The 26841-nt window shown below is 41.9% G+C and overlaps 1 protein-coding gene across 2 annotated transcripts in view; it reads left to right on the forward strand.

Moving 5' to 3' along the window:
* LOC116973426 (cytosolic 5'-nucleotidase 1A-like) overlaps positions 1-26841 on the forward strand; it is a 69746-nt gene that overhangs the window by 32736 nt on the left and 10169 nt on the right. For both annotated transcript variants that reach the window (XM_033021490.1, XM_033021491.1), the window contains one exon: positions 19032-19064. In XM_033021490.1, coding sequence (XP_032877381.1) covers positions 19032-19064 — 33 coding nt within the window. The remainder of the gene's footprint in view (positions 1-19031; positions 19065-26841) is intronic.

Raw genomic sequence — 26841 nt, forward strand, 5'->3', positions numbered from 1 at the left:
GTATAATTTGACAAAGTTTTTATTTGCTCTTTAAAAAAATCCACATTCCAACTCTTCTGTGTTAAAAGGTCTTTTTTTTTGCAACTTTTTGTTTGACTTGTTTTTTTAGTGACTAATTTAAACGGTATTATCTTTTAATCTATCTTGCCAACCTGTGGAAGCTATCACAGATGACTTTGTCAGAGCACTGCAAAAAAATTTAAGACTATCACGTTCCCAGTATTTCTTTTCAGCTCCAGTTTAAAGAATGGCTGTTTTTCATGGATTTCTTCAGAAATGAAACTACTTTTCCCTAAGAGTATCTAAATGATGTTTGCTTTATCATATCATATCTATATAATTAAAAGTCTAAACTTGACCACTTCCTGTTTGCACTGTATATTGATTTTAGAAAAAATACTACCACTTACGGCTGAAATTTTTGGCCATCTTACTCAGAGTCCCCTTCCACAAATCAGGTGCAGAGGATTTTTCCCATCAATGAAAAATAAAAGACTTATTAATGTTTACAAAATGTTGAGATTCTCTCTCCTGTCAATCACGCCATGAAGGCCACGCCCCTTCCGGTGGGAGGGGGGAGGGAATATAAAACCCAGAAGTGTGGATGTGGCTCAGTCGCTGCATGATGGGGGAGGGAGAGGCCACGACTCTGTCTGAGCTGTGAATAACACTGAATACATGTCTACTAAACTGAGTGTGGTTTTATGTGGTTTATTTGGAACTGTGTTTCGAAGGAATAAATGTTTTTATGTGCCTTTTAGCTGTGCCTTTTAACTGTGCCTCCAAACTGTGCCCCCAAACTGTGCCGCTAAACTGGGCCGCTAAACTGGGCCGCTAAACTGGGCCGCTAAACTGGGCCGCTAAACAGTGATCACTGGACCCTAGGTGCTCCCCAACACATACCTCCGCCACCTGACCTGTCTCATTTCCTAACAGGAGGTCCAGCACCGCCCATTCTCTAGCAGGTACCTCTATGTATTGCTGCAAAAAAACTATCCTGCACACATTTTACAAACTCCAAACCATCCAGCCCTTTTACAGAATGTGTTTCCCAGTCTATGTGTGGAAAATTGAAATCTCCCACAATCACTACCTTGTGCTTACTACTAATATCTGCTATCTCCTTACATATTTGCTCTTCCAATTCTCGCTCCCCATTAGGCGGTCTATAATACACCCCTATAAGTGTTGCTACACCTTTCCCATTTCTCAGTTCCACCCAAATAGCCTCCCTAGACGAGCCCTCTAATCTATCCTGCCGAAGCACTGCTGTAATATCTTCCCTGACAAGCAACACCTCCACCTCTTGCCCCTCCAATTCTATTACACCTGAAGCAACGAAATCCTGGAATATTTAGTTTCCAATCACAGCCATCCTGCAACCATGTTTCACGAATGGTCACAACATCATACTTCCAGGTGTCAATCCAGGCTCTAAGCTCATCCACCTTTCTTACAATGGTACTAGCATTAAAATATACACATTTAAGAAACCCACCACCTCTTATTCTCTGTTTATTATCTTTTTCTACTTTCTCCCCTACATGTTGGGTCTGAGTGCTTCCCTTCTCTGCCTCCTGCCTCACACACTGTCTACTAGCTTTCTCTATGAGTCCCTCCCCCCAACCGTTCTAGTTTAAAGTCTCCCCAGTAGCCTTTGCAAATCTCCCCGCCAGGTCCCCCTCGGGTTCAATTGCAACCCGTCCAAGATATCCTGAAACTTGAACTACCCCTCCCATTCTGCATCCGACCTTTCTGTCCTGGGCCTCCTCCATGGCCAGAGTGAGTCCCACCGCAAATTGGAGGAGCAGCACCACATACTTCACTTGGACAGTTTACACCCAGCGGCATGAATATTGACTTCTTCAATTTCAGGTAGTCCTTGTTTTCTCCCTCTGTCCTCTCCCCTTCCCAGCTCTCCCACAGCCTACTGCCTCCGCCTCTTCCTTTCTTCTTCCCGCCCCCCCATCTCCACATCAGTCTGAAGAAGGGTCTCGACCTGAAACATCACCTATTCCTTCGCTCCATAGATGCTGCCTCACCCGCTGAGTTTCTCCAGCAATTTTGGCTATCTTCGATTTTTCCAGCATCAGCAGTTTTTTCTTAGACAATCTTAATGGCTATGGGCAGTAATTATTGGAATAAAAATATTAAAAGATCATGGCTGGTCGTCTTAAAAGCTCATCGCACGAGATAAGATGAAGGCAGCGTTTCCCCATCCCATTAATAGTTCTCAATCTTATTACTTGTCGGAAATAAAGGAGTGAAGAAGTGATCAGGTTTTAGTGATTAGATTCCACAAAACCGCAAACAAACTCCATTTACAAACAAGGTCTATACTTACTAAAAGCATTGCATGCAATATAAGAATGGATGAGTAGATGCTGCCCAAATCCTATTTAATTTAATATACATTCATATAATTTCTGTTTCCCATAACTTCATTAAATATCACATAACCTTATTTAGATGTTAAACTATTTTTAAAATAAGGTTTATGTATGTAGAAATATTTTCAGGTTATTCTAGTGTAACTGAATTAACTACAAGCATGCAGAAACTGTCACATACAATGCATCTTGTGTAATCCAAGCAAATCCTGAGTCATGATTAATTAATGTAAATAATGGCTTGACATGGAGCAAACGATATGAAAATGATTTTGTGTTTCATTTTGGCATGGCTGGAATTCCATATTATATATAGTGGCATTACACATTCTGCTGGGAGAAGTATATATAAATCTTCCTTATGATTCCCCAATATTAAGGGGGTCGGTTATTTGGTCTTCTACCATACCTCGCTGTGATATTTCGCTTACTGTGTGGTGCGTAGGTCTCGAAACGAAAGAGAGGAGTCAGGTATTTCGAGAGGCACCTTTATTTGTGTTCCTCCCGGTTGTAGGGAAGTCCACACGAGAGAAAGATGGCACCCAAACCCCTGCCTTTAGACCCTCTGGTTAAAGGCCGCCTCCGGACTGAACCACTCCCATGCCGAGGGGTTCGACAGTTAGGATGGCCCGACCCTTGGGAGCCGCCACAGGACCCCCCCCCCAGAACCCGAGGCACTAAACGCACCGGCGGGCGCACGACACGGCCGGCTCGCGTGCGGAAGTCAGCCGATTGTGGGGCTGGCGGAGGCATAGGTGGAGGGACAGGTGGCGGGACAGGTCGAGGGACTGGCGGGAGGACAGGTGGAGTGACAGGCAGAGGGAGCCGTGAAGGGGGGCGCCCTCGAGGCCGAGGTTGGGCAACCAGCACCGACTGGTCAATGTCCAGGTGTGCCGGCTTCAACCGGTCAATCGACACGGCCTCTGGCCGGCCTCCCATATCCAGCACAAAAGTCGACTGCCTGTGTTCCAGCACCCGGAACGGGCCCTCGTACGGCCTCTGGAGTGGCGTCACGGCGCAGGAAAATGTATGGGCAGTCCCGGAGGGCTGATGGCACATGCGGGCGAAATGTCCCAAGGCGGGACGTCGGGACGGTTGCGAGCCTGCCAACTCGCTCGCGAAGGCGCTTTAAGGTGGATGAGGGCGTTCCCTGCTGCCCCGGCGCTGACGGCACAAACTCCCCGGGCACCGTGAGTGGCGACCCGTACACGAGCTCCGCTGATGATGAGGTCAAGTCCTCTTTAGGAGCAGTCCGAATTCCCAGCATGACCCACGGCAACTCGTCCATTCAGTCCGGGCCGGAGAGTCGCGCCTTCAGCGCTGCCTTGAGCTGCCGGTGGAACCTCTCCACCAGACCGTTAGCTTGCGGGTGATAAGTCGTGGTGTGGTGCAGCCGTACCCCGAGCAAGCGAGCCATGGCCGACCACAGCTCGGAAGTGAACTCTGGCCCCCAGTCTGAGGAGATGTTTAAAAGGTCTCCTAGCAGCTGGATTTTCTTCCCATGCTATTCAAGCAGACATCCTGTTCCCAAGAGCAACCATCAGAGTGGTTGCCTATTAGCAAATAAATGGCAATATTTCAAGAAGAGCATTGAGTTCCCCTGTGGAGTGGTTGGGTGGTGTTCTGACGTTGGCCAGTGGGTTGGAACATGCTTTTCTGCAGGTGTCCTTACTATGGTAAATCTATTGCTAAATATTGGGATGGAGCCTGAAATGTTATCTGCAAGCAGAGAAGTACATTAAATATGTAACTAAATACCTTGTTACGCTGGCAGTGTGGGCCTTGATAGCTTTTAGAGCCTGAAACGCCATATCTATTGTGTAGGAAGGAACTGCAGATGCGGGTTTAAACCAAAGATAGACACAAAAAGCTGGAGTAACTCAGTGGGACAGGCAGCATCTCGAGAGAAGGAATGGGCGACGTTTCGGGTTGAGACCCTTCTTCAGAGTCACCCATTACTTCTCACCAGAGTTGCTGCCTGTCCTGCAGAGTTACTCCAGCTTTTTGTGTCTTTCATATCTATTGATGGTTAACGTTCAAGACAGTACATATATCAATGCATACAAGTGCACTATTTGTCATTTGGTTGTGTGCTTTTTTTGCTGTTGATGTGCACCATTTCTGAGAACACTGATTTGGCATAGAGAAACAGGGAAATTAAAATGTCCTATTAGCCTTATAGGAAAATATGCATGAAAGTTCAAGTTGAATGAGTTGCATCTCCATTTATGAGCTTTGGCTCCATTAGGATATGGCCTTTTCTGCCACCAAATTACTGCCACCAAATTTACATTTTTACCATCTGCAGGACCTGTCTAAGAAATTAGATTATAGTAATCTGATTAGGAAAACACATTGGCCTATTTAAACTGGTATCATGATTGTAAATATCAAAGATATCAGCTAAATAATACTCTCAGGATTTAACAGTTGAACCATCTCTGGACAAATCAGTTCAACCTGTCTTCACTATAGATCATTATACCATGTTAATTAATGGTGATGTGAGCTGATTGTGCCATATATTAAAGATCCACCAAGGTCTGGTATGTGAATAATGATAATGAAAGCCAATTAATAAAATAAATGGCTTTCAATGTGTATGTAAATAAACTAAACACATGCAGCAATCTAGCATAGTATAATCAATGATAGGACTAATATTCTGGTGCCAATTCTTTGGCAAATATATTTTAAGCCTATGGAACTCCTTGCTGCCAATGGATGTTTTGAAAAATTACAGTGCATCTTTTAGCAGTGTACATGTTCACATCATGTCTATTGTCACATTAATATAAGAAAAGTAATTCATACTGAAAGGAATACAGTTGACACCTTGTATCAGCATTTCCAGGACATGTGTAATGCTAATTCAGTTAATTTAACAATTTATTCCATACTCGCAACCTCCTAGGACGACAATTTATACTGCGCAGTGGAAAGACATAATGATGGGTTTGTACTCTGGGAATATTGATGCAAGTACCTAAACACATTTCCTGGAGAGTTTTCTAAACAGCCCAGAAATGGGATTCCAACATATTAGCCTTAAGTGTAGAGAAACTTGAGAAGATTTGTACACTCTCTCATATCCTCTTGGAAATTCATTTAAAACATACTCAAGTTTCTCAACTGGAAGAGTTGTTTTTGGCATGTCTAAAGTAATTGAACAGTGGATATCCCTGAGAGAATGCAAATATTTTTTGGAGGTTGAAAACAAATCTTGTAGTCAAATACAGTGAAGCCAGGATACATCTGAAACAAACTTTGCCATGTACCAGTCACTCTCTTCCATCTAATAGGCACCTAATATGTACTGACTGTGGAACTATCTTCATATATCTTGGGTCAGCAGACAATAAACTAAACTGTAACTGTAAAGTCTTGTTTCTTCACTGATGCATTATTTTTGTGACTTCAGTACAATTTTCAGAATAAATAATGTATTTGTATTTAGGATTTAGACTATTCCTTTTGACAAATATCCTGAAAATGTTGTGCATGAGCCATTGAGATTTTAAAGCGTGTCAAGTCAAAATGAATGCAAATCAAACTCTGACCATAACATTTAGGGTGAAATTTTAAGAAAATAAAAATAAAAACTTTGTTACTAACAGTCTTGCATGTGTGTTCCAATCATCATCTGACATTCCATTATATTTTTAAAATAATGGAATGAAATAATGTGTTTGCTTACTGATTTGCATAGTGTGAAAAATCGTCAATGTGATTGATTGGTTTGTGTATTGGTGTACCGAACTACAGTGGAAAAACTTTGTTTGGCGTGCTATCCACGCAAATCATACCATACATAGAAACATAGAAATTAGGTGCAGGAGTAGGCCATTCAGCCCTTCGAGCCTGCACCGCCATTCAATATGATCATGGCTGATCATCAAACTCAGTATCCCGTACCGGCCTTCTCTCCATACCCCCTGATCCCTTTGGCCACAAGGGCCACATCTAACTCCCCCTTAAATATAGCTAATGAACTGGCCTCAATTACCTTCTGTGGCAGAGAATTCCAGAGATTCACCACTCTCTGTGTGAAAAAATGTTTTTCTCATCTCCGTCCTAAAGGATTTCCCCCTTATCCTTAAACTGTGACCCCTTGTTCTGGACTTCCCCAACATCGGGAACAATCTTCCTGCATCTAGCCTGTCCAGCCCCTTAAGAATTTTGTAAGTTTCTATAAGATCCCCCCTCAATCTTCTAAATTCTAACGAGTACAAGCCGAGTCTATCCAGTCTTTCTTTATATGAAAGTCCTGACATCCCAGGAATCCGTCTGGTGAACCTTCTCTGTACTCCCTCTATGGCAAGAATGTCTTTCCTCAGATTAGGAGACCAAAACTGTACGCAATACTCCAGGTGTGGTCTCACCAAGACCCTGTACAACTGCAGTAGAATCTCCCTGCTCCTATACTCAAATCCTTTTTCTATGAATGCTAACATACCATTCGCTTTCTTCACTACCTGCTGCACCTGCATGCCTACTTTCAATGACTGGTGTACCATGACACCCAGGTCTCGTTGCATCTCCTCTTTTCCTAATCGGCCCCCATTCAGATAATAGTCTATTTTCCTGTTTTTGCCACCAAAGTGGATAACCTCACATTTATCCAAATTATACTGCATCTGCCATGCATTTTCCCACTCACCCAGCCTATCCAAGTCACCTTGCAGCCTCCTAGCATCCTCCTCACAGCTAACACTGCCCCCCAGCTTCGTGTCATCCGCAAACTTGGAGATGTTGCATTCAATTCCCTCGTCCAAATCATTAATATATATTGTAAATAGCTGGGGTCCCAGCACTGAGCCTTGCGGTACCCCACTAGTCGCTGCCTCAATTCTGAAAAGGACCCGTTTACTCCTACTCTTTGCTTCCTGTCTGCCAGCCAGTTCTCTATCCACATCAATACTGAACCCCCAATACCATGTGCGTTAAGTTTGTATACTAATCTCTTATGTGGGACCTTGTCGAAAGCCTTCTGAAAGTCCAGATCTAACACATCCACTGGTTCTCCCTTATCCACTCAACTAGTTACATCCTGGAAAAATTCTATAAGATTTGTCAGACATGATTTACCTTTCATAAATCCATGCTGACTTTGTCCAATGATTTCACCACTTTCCAAATGTGCTGCTATCCCATCTTTAATAACTGACTCTAGCAGTTTCCGCACTACCGATGTTAGACTAACTGGTCTGTAATTCCCCGTTTTCTCGCTCCCTTTTTAAAAAGTGGGGTTACATTAGCTACCCTCCAATCCTTAGGAACTACTCCAGAATCTAAAGAGTTTTGAAAAATTATCACTAATGCATCCACTATTTCTGGGGCTACTTCTTTAAGTACTCTGGGATGCAGCCTATCTGGCCCTGGGGATTTATCGGCCTTTAATCCATTCAATTTACCTAACACCACTTCCCGGCTAACCAGGATTTCACTCAGTTCCTCCATCTCATTTGACCCCCGGTCCTCTGCTATTTCCGGCAGATTATTTATGTCTTCCTTAGTGAAGACAGAACCAAAGTAGTTATTCAATTGGTCTGCCACGTCCTTGTTCCCCATGATCAATTCACCTGTTTTTGACTGCAAGGGACCTACATTTGTTTTAACTAATCATGTTCAATCAAACCATATATGAGTATAATAAGCCCTGCTAAGAGAGAAAGGGGATTGTGCAGAATATAGTTTTACACCTATATTGTAAATGCACAATTAAAAAATGCAAGAGCCACAACAAGGTAGATTGAGAGATCAGAAATGAATCCATAGCTAATGAGAGTTCTGTTCGGTAGTCTAATAACAGCAGGAAGAAGCTGTCCATGAATCTGGTGGTACAAGCTGCAGGTTTTTGTATTTTCTGCCCTCGGGGAGATGGGAGGAGAGAGAATGATAGGTATCTGAGTATCCTTGATAATGTTGGCTGCTTCGCCGAGACAACATGCTGTAATGGAGCTAATTTGGGGGTGGGGGAATGGGGGGAGCGTAATTTGCATGATGAACTGGGCCGCATCCACAATTCTCTGCAATTTCTTGCCGTCTTAAGCAGAACAATTGTCAAACTAAGGTGTGATGCATCCCACTAGCATGCTTTCTATGGTGCACGTGTAAAAAGTGGCAACAGTCATTGGACACAATGAATTTCCTCAGTCTTCTGAGGAAGTAGAGTCATTGATATGCTTTCTTGGTCACAGCCTCAATATTTTCAAACCATGGCAAATTGTTAGTGATATTTATGCCTCAGAATCTGAAGCTCTGGACGATCTCCATTTCAGCATCATTGGTACAGACTGGGGCATATGCTCCATCCCACTTCCTGAAGTCGATGACCACCTCCTTCATATTGCCAACCTTGAGGGAGTGGGAGGGGGGGGGGGGGGCGTTACACCATGTCACTAGGCTGTATATCTTCTTCCTGTACTCAATCTCATCATTGTTTGAGATCTGGCCCATACGGTTATGTTATCTTCAAACTTGTAAATGGAATTAGTGGAAATTTGGCTACACAGTCGTGAGTGCATAGGAGGTACAGTATGTGGCTGAGGTTGTTGAGATTTATCATGGAGGATGTTTTGTCATCTGTCCTCACTGTTTGTGGTTTATGGATCTGCAATTCAAGAATCCGGTTACAGAGACTCCTAAGCCCAAGACTTTGGAGATGTATTTGGTTGTAATTATAACATTGAAGGAATAGCTATAACCAATAGATAGGAGTCTGATATAGGTGTCCTTGTTACTTAGATGTTCCAGGGATGAGCAGAGGGGCAGAGAGATAACATCTGCTGTGGAAATGTTGTGGTGGCAGGCAGTGAAACCTGTTGGAAATGTGGTGTTGACATGCGCCATGACCAGCCTCTCGAAGCATTTCATGATTAAAGCCATTGGACATTGCTGCCAAGGAAGCAATAGTTTAATGACATTGTAGCTCATGGGTACTGGGAATCCTTATGAACTGATGTCTGACTACCACTGACATCAGAAAATGCCACAAAGATTAATGGATCTTTGTGAACAGCCTTCGTTGAGATCAGTACCACAGCACTATCCTTTCGCTGTTCACTGCAAAATCCAGGCAAACAGCTTCTGCCTCTTCATTTAATATGCCTGTGTTTTCCCTGGAACATCCGATACCTAGGTAACTTTAGCAAATTTAGAAATTTACATAACACCTTAGGTCCAGAAGGAAATAATAATGTCAATACAAGGGAGATTATAAGTAAAGGTGAGCATACAAGTGTGACTAAAATAACATAAATGGTGTGGGGACAATAGTACAAAATTAAAATAGTATGCTGGAAAGCACGGAGGTCAAGCAGCATTTGTAGAGATATAAATAGAGCTAACATTTCATGTCAGTGATTGCCTGTCTGAATTGATAACACTTGAGTATTTCCAGCATTCTCTTTTGGATTTTTTTCAAAAGCTAGAACATTTCATTATCACAGTTAGTGAATTGTTTGTTTTGCTTGTGTTTGAAGGTCACCAAGCACACTGCTATTTCAGACGGTAGTAATATTTTAATGTACAAGCACATTGTTGATACTGAGAAATACAAGTTAGTAGGAATGTTCCAAAATTTTGAGATAAAAAAAATCAAACCTGTAATTTATCCCATCAGATAAAGCATAAAAATAAAATAACTGGATACCTAATTCACTTTCATATCTTCAGTATTATAAAAGTTATGGTGATTTCATACCCGGAAATTAGCATTTTGTTCCCTATTGCTTTTCCATTAACTTAACAGAAAAGCTGTGATCGAGGACAATCAATTGACATAAAAATCCATAACTTTCTTAAAAAATAAGAGAACTGAATGAAATTTTCAGGTATTATAGATTGAAGCATCTGAAACAAATATGATACATCTTACTTGGATGACCTAAAATTAAAGCATATAATTAGTTACTTACCTAATTGTAGATAATTACAAAATTGAATACCTTTATTGTCATACTGTCATATTGTCAAAATTGACCGTTGTGATGGAAATAGTAATAAGATTTTAGACAGGCTGCCTTGAAAATTCAAAAATGTGATATTCTCAAGATCAGAACTTTAATATTACTTTAACGTTAAAACAGATATTAAATACCCAACAAAAAAATCATATTCAACAGTGTCATCAAATCAATTAAATTCATCTAAATACAATTACTAGATCTAAACATCTATCCCATTCTTAAGAAAAGACTAAAAATATTTTATTTAAATAGCCAAAGTATCCAAATAACAAACTGATCCCATTCACACAAGAATTCACAATATAACATGATTTTTAAATCTCACTTTTTCATGAATTTCTATGCCAATGGAAGGAATTGAATGATTAATTCCCATTAATTTTACTCTGTTGGTTTATACCTCTGCTGCAGGCAAGGGTCGTTTTACACAGGCATTTATTTAAAGTCCACAAACATCCACTCTCAAGATAATCAAAATCATTCTTTTTTGCACAATCATGTCATAAGAATATCTAAGTTATCTATATTTTGTGTTATTGTATATCCATGATCAATATTTTCATACTAAACCTGATTAAAACTAAAAACTAGGTACTGTGGAAGTTTTCAATCAGATATTTAGTAAGAAAATATTGATCATTGATAAACAATAACACAAAATATTGATGAGTTAGATGTTCTTATGACATGATTGTGCAAAAAAATAATGAATTTGATTATCTTGAGAGTGGATTGTGATAGATCGGAATGTGGCTGCTGCCATGATTTAAGCCCCGCGATATCGGCAGGCAAGACACTGCTGATATCGGGGCCTAAATAACATATTTCGAATCAACAGATTAAAATGAAACCACATCAAAAAGCAAGGTAAGATGTTAAATAAATTACATAACTTTTGTTTTGTCCTGATATGGAAGTCCTTGATGTTGATTTTGATGTTGAAGGCGTTAGAAGTCACGTTTAACTTCAATCCAGTGAAGCCCGAGGATTGGGAAACTTCCATAGCAACAGAAGGAAACAAAACGGGCAATACGGGCTGAAAAGATGAAGTACGAGGGGAATGTAAAGGACAGTAAAAGCTTGTTTAGATATGTTAAGGGAAAAAGAATAGCAAGTCAAATGTGGGTCCCTTGAAGGCTGACAGGCGGGTAGATTTGCAAAGGCTACTGGGGAGACTTTAAACTAGAACGGTTGGGGGGAGGGACTCAAATAGAGAAAACTAGTAGACAGAGTGTGAGGCAGGAGGCAGAGAAGGGAAGCACTCGGACCCAAAATCTAGGGGAGAAAAGAAAAAGATAATAAACAGAATAAGAAGCGGTGGGTTTCTTAAATGTGTATATTTTAATGCTAGGAGCATTGTAAGAAAGGTGGATGAGCTTAGAGCTTGGATTGACACCTGGAAGTATGATGTTGTGGCGATCAGTGAAACATGGTTACAGGAGGGCTGTGATTGGAAACTAAATATTCCAGGATTTCGTTGCTTCAGGTGTGATAGAATTGGAGGGGCAAGAGGTGGAGGTGTTGCATTGCTTGTCAGGGAAGATGTTACAGCAGTGCTTTGACAGGATAGATTAGAGGGCTCGTCTAGGGAGGCTATTTGGGTGGAACTGAGGTGGGAAAGGTGTAGCAACACTTATAGGGGTTTATTATAAATTGCCAAATGGGGAGCAAGAATTGGAAGAGCAAATATGTAAGGAGATAGCAGATATTAGTAGTAAGCACAAGGTAGTGATTGTGGGAGATTTCAATTTCCCACACATAGACTGGGAAACACATTCTGTAGATGGGCTGCATGGTTTGAAGTTTGTAAAATGTGTGCAGGATAGTTTTTTGCAGCAATACATAGAGGTACCTACTAGAGAAGGGGCAATGCTGGACCTCCTGTTAGGAAATGAGACAGGTCAGGTGGCGGAGGTATGCGTTGGGGAGCACTTCGGGTCCAGTGATCACAATACCATTAGTTTCAATATAATTATGGAGAGGGTCAGAACTGGACCGAGGGTTGAGGTTTTTGATTGGAGAAAGGCTAACTTTGATGAGATGCGAAAGGATTTAAACGGAGTGAATTGGGACATTTTGTTTTATGGGAAGGATGTAGAAGAGAAATGGAGGACATTTAAAGGGGAAATTTTAAGAGTACAGAATCTTTATGTCCCTGTTCGGTTGAAAGGAAATAGTAAAAATTGGAAAGAGCCTTGGTTTTCAAGGGAAATTGGTCACTTGGTTTGGAAAAAGAGAGAGATCTACAATAATTATAGGCAGCATGGAGTAAATGAGGTGCTTGAGGAGTATAAAGAATGTAAAAAGAATCTTAAGAAATAAATTAGAAAAGCTAAAAGAAGATATGAGGTTGCTTTGGCAAGTAAGGTGAAAGTAAATCCAAAGGGTTTCTACAGCTATATTAATAGCAAAAGGATAACGAGGGATAAAATTGGTCCATTAGAGAGACAGAGTGGGCAGCTATCTGCAGAGCCAAAAGGGATGGGGAAGATATTGAACAATTTCTTTTCTTCGGTATTCACCAAGGAGAAGGATATTGAATTATGTGAGGTAAGGGAAACAAGTAGAGTAGTTATGGAAACTATGAGATCCAAAGAAAAAGAAATACTGACACTTTTGAAAAATATAAAAGTGGATAAGTCTCCAGGTCCTGACAGGATATTCCCTAGGACATTGAGGGAAGTTAGTGTAGAAATAGCAGGGGCAATGACAAAAAACATTTCAAATGTCATTAGAAACTGGAATAGTGTTGGAGGATGGCGTACTGCGCATGTTGTTCCATTGTTTAAAAAGAGTTCTAAGAGTAAACCTAGTAATTATAGACCTGTTAGTTTGACCAGTGGTGGGCAAATTAATGGAAAGGATACTTAGTGATAATATATATAAGCATCTGGATAAACAGGGTCTGATTAGGAACCGTCAACATGGATTTGTGCCTGGAAGGTCATGTTTGACTAATCTTCTTGAATTTTTTGAAGAGGTTACTAGGGAAATTGATGAGGGTAAAGCAGTGGATGTTGTCTATATGGACTTTAGTAAGGCCTTTGACAAGGTTCCTCATGGAAGGTTGGTTAAGAAGGTTCAATTGTTGGGTATTAATGCAGGAGTAGCCAGATGGATTCAACAGTGGCTGAATGGGAGATGCCAGAGAGTAATGGTGGATGGCTGTTTGTCAGGTTGGAGGCCGGTGACTAGTGGGGTGCCTCAGGGATCTCTGTTGGGTCCACTGTTGTTTGTCATGTACATCAATGATCTGGATGATCGTGTGGTGAATTGGATTAGTAAGTATGCAGATGATACTAAGATAGGTGGTGTTGTGGATAATGAAGTAGATTTCCAAATTTCCAGAGATTTAGGCCATTTGGAAGAATGGGCTGAAAGATGGCAGATGGAGTTTAATGCTGATAAGTGTGAGGTGCTACATCTTGGCAGGACAAATCAAAATAGGACGTACATGGTAAATGGTAGCGAATTGAGGAATGCAGTTGAACAGAGGGATCTAGGAATAACTGTGCATAGTTCCCTGAAGGTGGAATCTGATGTAGATAGGGTGGGAAAGAAAGCTTTTGGTGTGCTAGCCTTTATAAATCAGAGCATTGAGTATAGAAGTTGGGATGTAATGTTAAAATTGTACAAGGCATTGGTGAGACCAATTCTGGAGTATGGTGTACAATTTTGGTCGCCCAATTATAGGAAGGATGTCAACAAAATAGAGAGAGTACAGAGGAGATTTACTAGAATGTTGCCTGGGTTTCAGCAACTAAGTTACAGAGAAAGGTTGAACAAGTTAGGGCTTTATTCTTTGGAGCGCAGAAGGTTAAGGAGGGACTTGATAGAGGTCTTTAAAATGATGAGAGGGATAGACAGAGTTGACGTGGATAAGCTTTTCCCATTGAGAGTAGGGAAGATTCAAACAAGACTTCAGAATTAAGGGACAGAAGTTTAGGGCTAACATGAGGGGGAACTTCTTTACTCAGAGAGTGGTAGCTGTGTGGAATGAGCTTCCAGTGGAAGTGGTGGAGGCAGGTTCGATTTTATCATTTAAAAATAAATTGGATAGGTATATGGATGGGAAAGGAATGAAGGGTTATGGTCTGAGTGCAGGTACAGTGGCTTGCAAAAGTATTCATACCCCTTGAACTTTTCCACATTTTGTCACGTTACAACCACAAACGTAAATGTATTTTATTGGGATTTTATGTGATAGACCAACACAAAGTGGTGCATAATTGTGAAGTGGAAGGAAAATGATACATGGTTTTCACATTTTTTTACAAATAAAAAACTGAAAAGTGTGGCATGCAAAAGTATTCAGCCCCCCTGAGTCAATACTTTGAAGAACCACCTTTCGCTGCAATTACAGCTGCAAGTCTTTTGGGGTATGTCTCTACCAGCTTTGCACATCTAGAGACTGAATTTTTTGCCCATTCTTGTTTGCAAAATAGCTGAAGCTCAGTCAGATTGGATGGAGAGCGTCTGTGAACAGCAATTTTCAAGTCTTCCCAGAGATTCTCAATTGGATTTAGGTCTGGACTTTGACTGGGCCATTCTAACACATGAATATGCTTTGATCTAAACCATTCCATTGTAGCTCTGGCTGTATGTTTAGCGTCGTCGTCCTGCTGGAAGGTGAACCTCCACCCCAGTCTCAAGTCTTTTGCAGACTCTAACAAGTTTTCTTCCAAGATTGCCCTGTATTTGGCTCCATCCATCTTCCCATCAACTCTGACCAGCTTCCCTGTCCCTGCTGAAGAAAAGCATCCCCACAGCATGATGCTGCCACCACCATGTTTCACAGTGGGGATGGTGTGTTCAGGGTGATGTGCAGTGTTAGTTTTCCGCCACACATAGCGTTTTGCATTTAGGCCAAAAACTTCAATTTTGGTCTCATCTGACCAGAGTGCCTTCCTCCACATGTTTGCTGTGTCCCCCACATGGCTTGTGGCAAACTGCAAACGGGACTTCTTATGGCTTTTTTTCAACAATGGCTTTCTTCTTGCCACTCTTCCATAAAGAGTGCATTTGTGGAGTGCACGACTAATAGTTGTCCTGTAGACAGATTCTCCCACCTGAGCTGTGGATCTCTGCAGCTCCTCCAGAGTTACCATGGGCTTCTTGGCTGCTTCTCTGATCAATGCTCTCCTTGCCCGGCCTGTCAGTTTAGGTGGACGGCCATGTCTTGGTAGGTTTGCAGTTGTGCCATACTCTTTCCATTTTCGGATGATGGATTGAACAGTGCTCCGTGAGATGTTCAAAGCTTGGGATAGTTTTTTATAACCTAACCCTGCTTTAAACTTCTCCACAACTTTATCCCTGACCTGTCTGGTGTGTTCCTTGGGCTTCATGATGCTGTTTGTCACTAATGTTCTCTAACAAACCTCTGAGGCCTTCACAGAACAGCTGTATTTATACTGAGATTAGATTACACACAAGTGGACTCTATTTACTAATTAGGTGACTTCTGAAGGCAATTGGTTGCACTGGATTTTATTTAAGGGTATCAGAGTAAAGGGGGCTGAACACTTTTGCACGCCACACTTTTCAGTTTTTTATTTGTAAAAAAATTTGAAAACCATGTATCATTTTCCTTCCACTTCACAATTATGCGCCACTTTGTGTTGGTCTATCACATAAAATCCCAATAAAATACATTTACGTTTGTGGTTGCAACGTGATAAAATGTGGAAAAGTTCAAAGGGTATGAATAATTTTGCAAGCCACTGTAGATGGGACTAGGGGAAAATAAGTGTTTGGCACTGACTTGTAAGGCCGAGATGGCCTTATTCCGTGCTGTAATTGTTATATGGTTATAGGGGTGAAAATATTATGGGGAACAAGGAAATGGCAGAAGAGTTGAACAGGTACTTCGGATCTGTCTTCACTAAGGAAGACACAAACAATCTTCCAGAAGTACTGGAGGACAGAGGATCTAAGGGGGTAGAAATTTTTCATTAGGCGAGAAATAGTATTGGGTAGGCTAATGGGACTGAAGGATGATAAATCCCCTGAGCCTGATGGATTGCATCCCAGGGTCCGCGGAGAGGTGAGTAGAAATAGTGGACACATTGGTGATCATTTTCCAATGTTCAATAGATTCAGGATCAGTTCCTGTGGATTGGAGGATAGCTAATGTTATCCCACTTTTCAAGAAAGGAGCGAGAGAGAAAACGGGGAATTACAGACCAGTTAGCCTGACTTTGGTGGTGGGAAAGATGCTGGAGTCAATTATTAAAGAGGTAATAATGGGGTATTTGGATAGCAGTAAAAGGATTTGTCCAAGTCAGCATGGATTTATGAAAGGAAAATCATGCTTGACTAATCTTCTCGAATTTTTTGAGGATGTGACAATTAAAATGGATGAAGGGGAGCCAGTGGATGTAGTGTATCTAGACTTTCAGAAAGCCTTTGATAAGGTTCTGCACGGGAGACTGGTGACCAAAATTAGGGCACATGGTATTGGGGGTAGGGTGTTGACGTGGATAGAAAATTGGTTGGCAGACAGGAAGCAAAGAGTAGGAGTGAACGGGTCCTTTTCAGAATGGCAGGCAGTGTCGAGTGGAGTGCCGCAAGGCTCGGTGTTGGGGCCACAACTGTTTACCATATATATTAATGATTTGGATGAGGGAATTAGGAGCAACACTAGCAAGTTGGCGGATGATACAAAGCTGGGTGGCAGTGTGAACTGTGAAGAGGATGTTCGGAGGTTGCAGGGTGACCTGGACAGGTTGAGTGAGTGGGCAGTTGCGAGGCAGATGCAGTATAATATAGATAAATGTGAGGTTATCCACTTTGTTGGCAAAAACAAGGGGGCAGATTATTATCTCAATGGGGTTAGGTTAGGTAAGGGGGAGGTACAGCGAGACCTGGGTGTCCTTGTACACCGGTCAATGAAAGTTGCCGTGCAGGTACAGCAGGCAGTGAAGAAGCCAAATGGAATGTTGGCCTTCATAACAAGAGGATTTCAGTATAGGAGTAGAGAGGTTCTTCTGCAGTTGTATAGGGCTCTGGTAAGACCACATCTGTAGTATTGTGTACAGTTTTGGTCTCCTAATATGAGGAAGGACATCCTTGTGATTGAGGCAGTGCAGCGTAGGTTCACGAGATTGATCACTGGGATGGCGGGACTGTCATATGAGGAAAGATTGAAAAGACTAGGCTTGTATTCACTGGAGTTTAGAAGGATGAGGGGGAATCTTATTGAAACATATAAAATTATAAAAGGACTGGTTAAGCTAGATGCTGGAAAAATGTTCCCAATGTTGGGCGAGTCCAGAACCAGGAACCACAGTCTTAGAATAAAGGGGAAGCCATTAAAGACTGAGGTGAGGTTTTTCACCCAGAGAATTGTGAATTTGTGGAATTCCCTGCCACAGAGGGCAGTGGAGACCAAGTCACTGGATGAATTTAAGAGAGAGTTAGATAGAGCTCTAGAGGCTAGTGGAATCAAGGGATATGGGGAGAAGGCAGGCACGGCTTATTGATTGGGGACGATCAGCCATGATCACAATGAATGGCGGTGCTGGCTTGAAGGGCCGAATGGCCTCCTCCTGCACCTATTTTCTATGTTTCTATGCAATCGTCCAGCAACTTTTTTTTAAAAACAGGAACGGAAGCACAGAACAAATGTTTTTCATCAACTTGTAGTCCGAGCAAATACCTCTCCGACAACCAATACAAACCTGCATTTCTTGCAACCTACACTATAAACAGAAGAGAGACACAAAAAGCTGTAGTAATTTAGTGGGACAGGCAGCACTATAAACATGTTGTAATCTTGAATATCTTCACTAAATCTGCCTTTAGCCTTTACTCCCCTGACGAAAACAATTTAGTTTTTTTTTCTGATCTCTCCAATGAGCTAGTTTCTCATCTGTTGCACCTTTCTGTAAATGTATCCTCTCTGTAGCCTTGACTTTCCTTCTCGCAGTGTGGTGTATTATTTCTCAATCCTTTCATTCGGCATGTATTCTTGGTCTTGGTGTGAATTAATTTGTAAATACCATTGTTGTGCAGTTGTTAATTCATTGCAAATATAATGTGATCTAAAGAATAAGGCAAAGGGCTTAGTAAGGGCGCAGTCCTCTGTCTCACAGTTTGGCTTTCTTCCCAACCAATTGTTCAAGCGCTTTTGATTGCAACATGCGCCTTAATTTAGTTCAACAAAGAAACTGACAAGTTACTAAAGAATGCCGCTCGTTGCACCATGCACCATTCCATTAATAATTGGTGCTTTCAAATAATTGTATGGTAATATATAGAGCACAAACAGAAAGAAGCCGATTAGATCAACTGTGTGCAAAACATTGTCAGAATGGGTGTGATATAATTAGTTAAAACTGAAGTGTTATAGGGTATTTTGCAGTTGCCATTACAGAGAATATTGGTTACAGGTTGTGTGTGACTGCAAGCTAAATATTCCAAGCTAGATGATTTGGAAATAGGACAGAAAAATTCAATAAAGATTTGCAAAAATAATAAAAGATATAGCTACAGTGAAATTACAATAATAAGAAGAAAGGAATTCTCATTGGGTGATCACGCTGTTGGAACATTATGGGTAAATCTAAGTCAACAAAATTGACTTATTTTGAGAGAAATGTATAAATACAGAGATCAAGAAAACGTGACAGAAATAACATAGTTCTAATATGCAATTTTTATTTTCACATAGACTGGAAGAGGTGGAGCACCTGAACCAGGAAAGGTAAATTTTTAATCAAGCAGTTTTCAGCTAGTGATTTTTAGAACTATTGGACAATTCATGTTAAGTTAATGTTCTAATTGGAAGTGAACATTTTACATTTTATCACTGTAGTACGTTTGATTTTGCTGTTTGATTTGAGCTGGTAAAGGGAGAATAACAATTCAACTTAAATAAATTAACTAAACCTATTTTTGATCAAACTAGTACATACGCCAAGTCAAATTTCCACTCGTGCAAAATAAACAATTTTGGTCAATAATATCAAGTAAGAGGTAACACCAGAAATAGATTTAAACAAATTTAGGGAAAATATAATTTCATTAGATTGGGGTAACTAAACAAAATCTAAATGAATAAAAAATAAATTGCAAGGCAGTTGCAAGGACTATCAATGGTAGCAATAAATTATGTTTGAAATGCAAGGCAAAGCATGTTAAGGGAATAGGTGCACCTTTAAAGACCGATGCAGTGACTACACTCAGGATTAAGGAAATAACAAACATGGTAAATTTTGTAATTAGATTCCCTTTTAGTATTTAACATAGTTAAATGAGATGGTTGATGGAACAAATGGAGATGAATGTGGGAAAATGTGTAAGTTTAATTAGCTTTGGATCCAAAAACAGAAGTGGTTTCTCAATGGTAAAAGACTGGGAATTGTGGAAGCAAAAAAGCGATTTGTATATCATTGCATACAAATTCAGCTCTGAGACTTTTAGCATAGTAAAACCTACTAAAGCACTTCAGAGAACTTTATAAAACAAAAATTGACCATCAATATATCAGAATAGATGAACAAAAGCTTCATTTTGAAGACCATTTTAAATGAAGAATATCAATAAAAGATCATTTAAAACAGGCACGGAAATCAAAATTTGGGGGGAACAGGGGGGGGACACAATTTCTTGGCGGCCGCGCGCGCATGTGCACACTCACACACACACGCGAATCTTCGGAGGCTCAATCCAGTGCTAAATGCAGCTCAACTCTGCCTGGCTCGCCGGGTTAACCTACAGCCCTGACGGGACACCAGCCTGGAGTCGTGGAGCTAGAGCTGCTTCTCCGTGCTGGCTGTAAACCTGGGCCATATTTCCCGTAAGTCCAGGCAGGGCTGTAGGTTAACCCGGCAGGACAGGCTGAGTTGAGCTGGGTTTAGCGCTGTTTCTCTGCGCTGGCTATGGGCCTGGGGGCAGAGATCCCGTCTGACTCTTGACGTCTCTGTCCACCCCCAAGGGGGCACTCGGGTGAGGACGGGGATGGTCCAGTGGGGGTTCGGCAGCGATTGCAGCATCGGAGAGACGGGATTAATCCTGGCTGCGGATGAGGCGCAGGTCTATGTCAGGGCTGCCGAGAGTGTTTTGGCACGTCTCCCTCCTCCAATCATCGCACTCTTTCCTCAGTCCCAACCCCCCTACCTCCGCATCTGACCGACAACTCCCTCCTCCAATGATCGCGCTGAATTATTATGTCCCGCCCCCATTGCCTGCTGACCGACGTCTCTCTCGTCCAATCGGCGCCCTCGATCAGCAGTCCGACCCCCACTGTCTCGCGGAAATTGGAGATTTCACCGAGTTTTTAAATCCAGATTACAAAAAATGGGAGGGGGTGGTCGTCCCCCACCTCTCAAAACGGGTGGGGGGGGGGGGCGAACGCGTCCCCCATGCCCCCCCCCCCAGGATTTCCGCCCCTGTTTTTAAGTTTAAAAAAAAAACTAATGGGATGTTAGCCCCAATATCAAGGCATCAGAAATAGAAATGAGAAAAACAAAGGTTTCTGTTGTCTTGAAGTTTGATTAGGAGCTTTGGGTTCAACTCTCGATGCTGCACATTAGAAAGGCGTGGTGGAGCACAAAGATTCCGGGACCTAAATTGTAATTCAAAATTGCACAAATTTAGCTTTGAATTTGAAGGATGACTTGTAATGGCAACTGATACAGCCATAGCCAGTGATGCCCACATCCAGTTAAATAAACAAAGACAAATATATTTGACTTTGAATAAAATAATTTAACAGAGCACAACACGTATTTGCTTTGGTGAAGAATTTCAGAACAAAGTACAAACTCTTAACATCAGAGAAAGGCTGATTAGATCAATTTCTGCACAAAGCATTGTGGCAATCTAGAACTCTCTGCATAAATAGGGTTGTGAATACTGGGTAAATTGATTTTTTTTAATGGATTTATTTTTTTGAATCTGGATGACAAAAAATAATGAATTAATTAAAAAGTGTGGGAATTAATTAATTAATGACCATACCAGCAAACAGCAAATGTTAAAATAATTAATGAATGAATAAAGAATCTAATGGTTCAAAGGAAGATGAATGTGTTAAGGCATAGACCGTCAAATTGAGTGGCAAATTGGACTCCAGGACCTTAATGGCATAATTATATCCCGATTTGCTGGCAAATTGGACATTGATATAAATTTGCAATCTGATGTATTTGCACACACCGATATCAAGCATTTTGGACTGATCATCATGGTATGGTATGGTATGTGCTCTGGTGAGCTTGGAAGAAGGCAATATTATTGATGCGCAACCTCATATATTAAACACATTTCATACTCCCATTTCTGTCGGTGAATATACCATTAAAATAAAGGTTTTGCATCGCAGGACACCATTAAGAAGATCTGCATTTCAATTTGGAATACTGAGATGCAATGAAGTTACACTTTATGTACATAACATTATCTATATTAGTCAATGTTATGCAATGAAGCATTTCAGGCTGTGTTGCACATGCTTTCTCTCAGTGCAAGGGCAAATGTAAATTGGGTGAGATGTGTTTAAACATTCCCTGAGAGAACATTGGACACACAAGAAACTACAGATATTGAAATCTTGAGCAAGAAACAAAAAGATGGAAGAACTAGCAGCTCAGGCAGCATTAATGGAGGGAATGAACAGATGTCTTTTTGAGTCAGGACCCTTTTTCAGACTGAGTGAAGTGGGAAGGAGGAGAACTGGAAAGGAGAGGTGGGGTGGTGCAAAGCCCGACAAGTGATAGGTGGATACAGGTGTGGGGAGAGGGTGTGGGGGTGATTGGCAGTAAGTGATAAAGGTTAGAGGTGAAAAGAAGACAAAAGGGTGTCGGATATAGAGAGGAGAGAGGAGTGAAATGAAACATAGAAACATAGAAAATAGGTGCAGGAGTAGGCCATTCGGCCCTTCGAGCCTGCACCGCCATTCAATATGATCATGGCTGATCATCCAACTCAGTATCCTGTACCTGCCTTCTCTCCATACCCCCTGATCCCTTTAGCCACAAGGGCCACATCTAACTCCCTCTTAAATATAGCCAATGAACTGGCCGCAACTACCCTCTGTGGCAGAGAATTCCAGAGATTCACCACTCTGTGTGTGAAAAATGTTTTCCTCATCTCGGTCCTAAAAGATTTCCCCCTTATTCTTAAACTGTGACCCCTTTTTCTGGACTTACCCAACATCGGGAACAATCTTCCTGCATCTAGCCTGTCCAACCCCTTAAGAATTTTGTAAGTTTCTATAAGATCCCCTCTCAATCTCCTAAATTCTAGAGAGTATAAACCAAGTCTATCCAGTCTTTCTTCATAAGACAGTCCTGACATCCCAGGAATCAGTCTGGTGAACCTTCTCTGCACTCCCTCTATGGCAAGAATGTCTTTCCTCAGATTAGGGGACCAAAACTGTACGCAATACTGCAGGTGTGGTCTCACCAAGACCCTGTAAAACTGCAGTAGAACCTCCCTGCTCCTATACTCAAATCCTTTTGCTATGAATGCTAACATACCATTCGCTTTCTTCACTGCCTGCTGCACCCGAATGCTTACTTTTAATGGCTGGTGTACCATGACACCCAGTTCTCGTTGCATCTCCCCTTTTCCTAATCGGCCACCATTCAGATAATAGTCTACTTTCCTGTTTTTGCCACCAAAGTGGATAACCTCACATTTATCCACATTATACTGCATCTGCCATGCATTTGCCCACTCACCCAGCCTATCCAAGTCACCTTGCAGCCTCCTAGCATCCTCCTCACAGCTAACACTGCCCCCAGCTTCGTGTCATCCGCAAACTTGGAGATGTTGAATTAAATTCCCTCGTCCAAATCATTAATATATATTGTAAATAGCTGGGGTCCCAGCACTGAGCCTTGCGGTACCCCACTAGTCACTGCCTGCCATTGTGAAAAGGACCCGTTTACTCCTACTCTTTGCTTCCTGTCTGCCAGCCAGTTCTCTATCCACATCAATACTGAACCCCGAAGGGATAAGGGTGGAAGTAGACATAGGGAAGGGGAGAGTGGGGGGATTTCAAGTAATACTCCCAAACACAATTGCCCATTTCCCTGATCCCTCACCCGCCCCAAGATCCGAATACATTTCTCCACTGGTCATCCTGCTCAATCCCCCCCCTCCCACACTCATCTCCTTTCCTTGAGTACCATATTTCCCTTTTATTCCACTTTCCCCTCCCACTTTTCTTTCACACCCTTATCCCTCTCTCCAGCTTTAATATTTCACACCTCCTCTTTTTTCCTTATCTGTCACCCTTTGTCTTTTTATCACCTTTAGCCTTTGTGACTTACTCCATCCATCTGCCAATTATCCCCTTTACCTGTATCCATCTACCACAAGGCACTGTCGTTCAGGTGAGTTTCATTGTATGTAACTAATTTTCACCTAACCCACAGTTAACATAGAAACATAGAAAATAGGTGCAGGAGTAGGCCATTCGGCCCTTCGAGCCTGCACCGCCATTCAATATGATCATGGCAGATCATCCAACTCAGTATCCTGTACCTGCCTTCTCTCCATACCCCCTGATCCCTTTAGCCACAAGGGCCACATCTAACTCCCTCTTAAATATAGCCAATGAACAGGCCTTAACTACCTTCTGTGGCAGAGAGTTCCTGAGATTCACCACTCTCTGCGTGAAAAATGTTTTTCTCATCTCGGTCCGAAAGGATTTCCCCTCTATCCTTAAGCTGTGACCCCTTGTCCTGGACTTCCCCAACATCGGGAACAATCTTCCTGCATCTAGCCTGTCCAATCCCTTAAGAATTTTGTACATTTCTATAAGATCCCCCCTCAATCTCCTAAATTCTAGCGAGTACAATCCGAGTCTATCCAGTCTTTCTTCATAAGAAAGTCCTGACATCCCAGGAATCAGTCTGGTGAACCTTCTCTGCACTCCCTCTATGGCAATAATGTCCTTCCTCAGATTTGGAGACCGAAACTGTACGCAACACTCCAGGTGTGGTCTCACCAAGACCCTGTACAACTGCAGTAGAACCTCCCTGCTCCTATACTCAAATCCTTTTGCTATGAATGCTAACATACCATTCGCTTTCTTTACTGCCTGCTGCACCTGCATGCCCACTTTCAATGACTGGTGTACCATGACACCCAGGTCTCGTTGCATCTCCCCTTTTCCTAATCGGCCACCATTTAGATAATAGTCAGCTTTACTGTTTTTGCCACCAAAGTGGATAACCTCACATTTATCCACATTATACTGCATCTGCCATGCATTTGCCCACTCACCCAGCCTATCCAAGTCACCTTGCAGCCTCCTAGCATCCTCCTCACATCTAACACTGCCCCCCAGCTTCGTGTCATCCGCAAACTTGGAGATGTTGCATTCAATTCCCTCGTCCAAATCATTAATATATATTGTAAATAGCTGGGGTCCCAGCACTGAGCCTTGCGGTACCCCACTAGTCACTGCCTGCCATTGTGAAAAGGACCCGTTTACTCCTACTCTTTGCTTCCTGTTTGCCAGGCAGTTCTCTATCCACATCAATACCGAACCCCCAATACCGTGTGTTTTAAGTTTGTATACTAATCTCTTATGTGGGACCTTGTCGAAAGCCTTCTGAAAGTCCAGATATAACACATCCACTGGTTCTCCCCTATCCACGCTACTAGTTACATCCTCGAAAAATTCTATAAGATTCGTCAGACATGATTTACCTTTCGTAAATCCATGCTGACTTTGTCCAATGATTTCACCACTTTCCAAATGTGCTGATATCCTATCTTTAATAACTGACTCTAGCAGTTTCCCTACTACCGATGTTAGACTAACTGGTCTGTAATTCCCCGTTTTCTCTCTTCCTCCCTTTTTTAAAAGTGGGGTTACATTAGCTACCTTCCAATCCTCAGGAACTACTGCAGAATCTTATGAGTTTTGAAAAATTATCACTAATGCATCCACTATTTCTGGAGCTACTTCCTTAAGTACTCTGGGAAGCAGCCTATCTGGCCCTGGGGATTTATCGGCCTTTAATCCATTCAATTTACCCAACACCACTTCCCGACTAATCTGGATTTCACTCAGTTCCTCCATCTCCTTTGACCCGTGGTCCCCTGCTATTTCCGGCAGATTATTTATGTCTTCCTTGGTGAAGACGGAACCAATGTAGTTATTCAATTGGTCCGCCATGTCCTTGTTCCCCATGATTAATTCACCTGTTTCTGACTGCAAGGGACCTACATTTGTTTTTACTAATCTCTTTCTCTTCACATATCTATAAACACTTTTGCAGTCAGTTTTTATGTTCCCTGCCAGTTTTCTTTCATAATCTATTTTCCCCTTTCCAAATTAAGCCCTTTGTCCACCTCTGCTGGTCTCTGAATTTCTCCCAGTCCTCTGGTAGGCTGCTTTTTCTGGCTAATTTGTACGCTTCATCATTTGCTTTGATACTATCCCTGATTTCCCTTGTTATCCACGGATGCACTACCTTCCCTGATTTATTCTTTTGCCAAACTGGGATGAACAATTGTTGTAGTTCATCCATGCAGTCTTTAAATGCCTTCCATTGCATATCCACCGTCAGCCCTTTAAGAGTTAATTGCCTGTCAATCTTGGCCAATTCGCGTCTCATACCCTCAAAGTTACCTTTCTTTAAGTTCAGAACCATTGTTTCTGAATTAACAATGTCACTCTCCATCCTAATGAAGAACTCAACCATATTATGGTCGCTCTTGCCCAATGGGCCACGCACAATAAGTCTGCTAACTAACCCTTCCCATTACTCAGTACCCAGTCTAGAATAGCCTGCTCTCTTGTCGGTTCCTCTACATGTTGGTTTAGAAAACTATCCCGCATACATTCCAAGAAATCCTCTTCCTCATCACCCCTGCCAATTTGATTCACCCAATCTATATGTAGATTGAAGTCACCCATTATAACTGTTTTACCTTTGTTGCATGCATTTCTAATTTCCTGTTTGATGCCATCCCCAACTTTACTACTGTTAGGTGGCCTGTACACAACACCCACTAGCGTTTTCTGCCCCTTAGTGTTTCGCAGCTGTACCCATATCGATACCACATCCTCCAAGCTAATGTCCTTCCTTTCCATTGCGTTAATCTCCTCTCTAACCAGCAACGCTACCCCACCTCCTTTTCCTTTCTGTCTATCCCTCCTGAATATTGAATATCCCTGGATGTTCAGCTCCCAGCCTTGGTCACCCTGGAGCCATGTCTCCGTGATCCCAACTATATCATATTCATTAATAGCTATCTGCACATTCAACTCATCCACCTTATTACGAATGCTCCTTGCATTGAGACACAAAGCCTTCAGGCTTGTTTTTACAACGCTCTTACCCCTTACACAATTATGTTGAAAAGTGGCCCTTTTTTTATTTTTGTCCTGGATTTGTCTGCCTGCCACTTTTACTTTTCACCCTGCTACCTATTGCTTCTACCCCCATTTTACACCCCTCTGTCTCTCTGCTCACACATTTAAGAACCCCACCACCTCTTAGTCTCTGTTTATT

Source organism: Amblyraja radiata, chromosome 5 (assembly GCF_010909765.2).
Source record: "Amblyraja radiata isolate CabotCenter1 chromosome 5, sAmbRad1.1.pri, whole genome shotgun sequence".
Taxonomy (NCBI): domain Eukaryota; kingdom Metazoa; phylum Chordata; class Chondrichthyes; order Rajiformes; family Rajidae; genus Amblyraja; species Amblyraja radiata.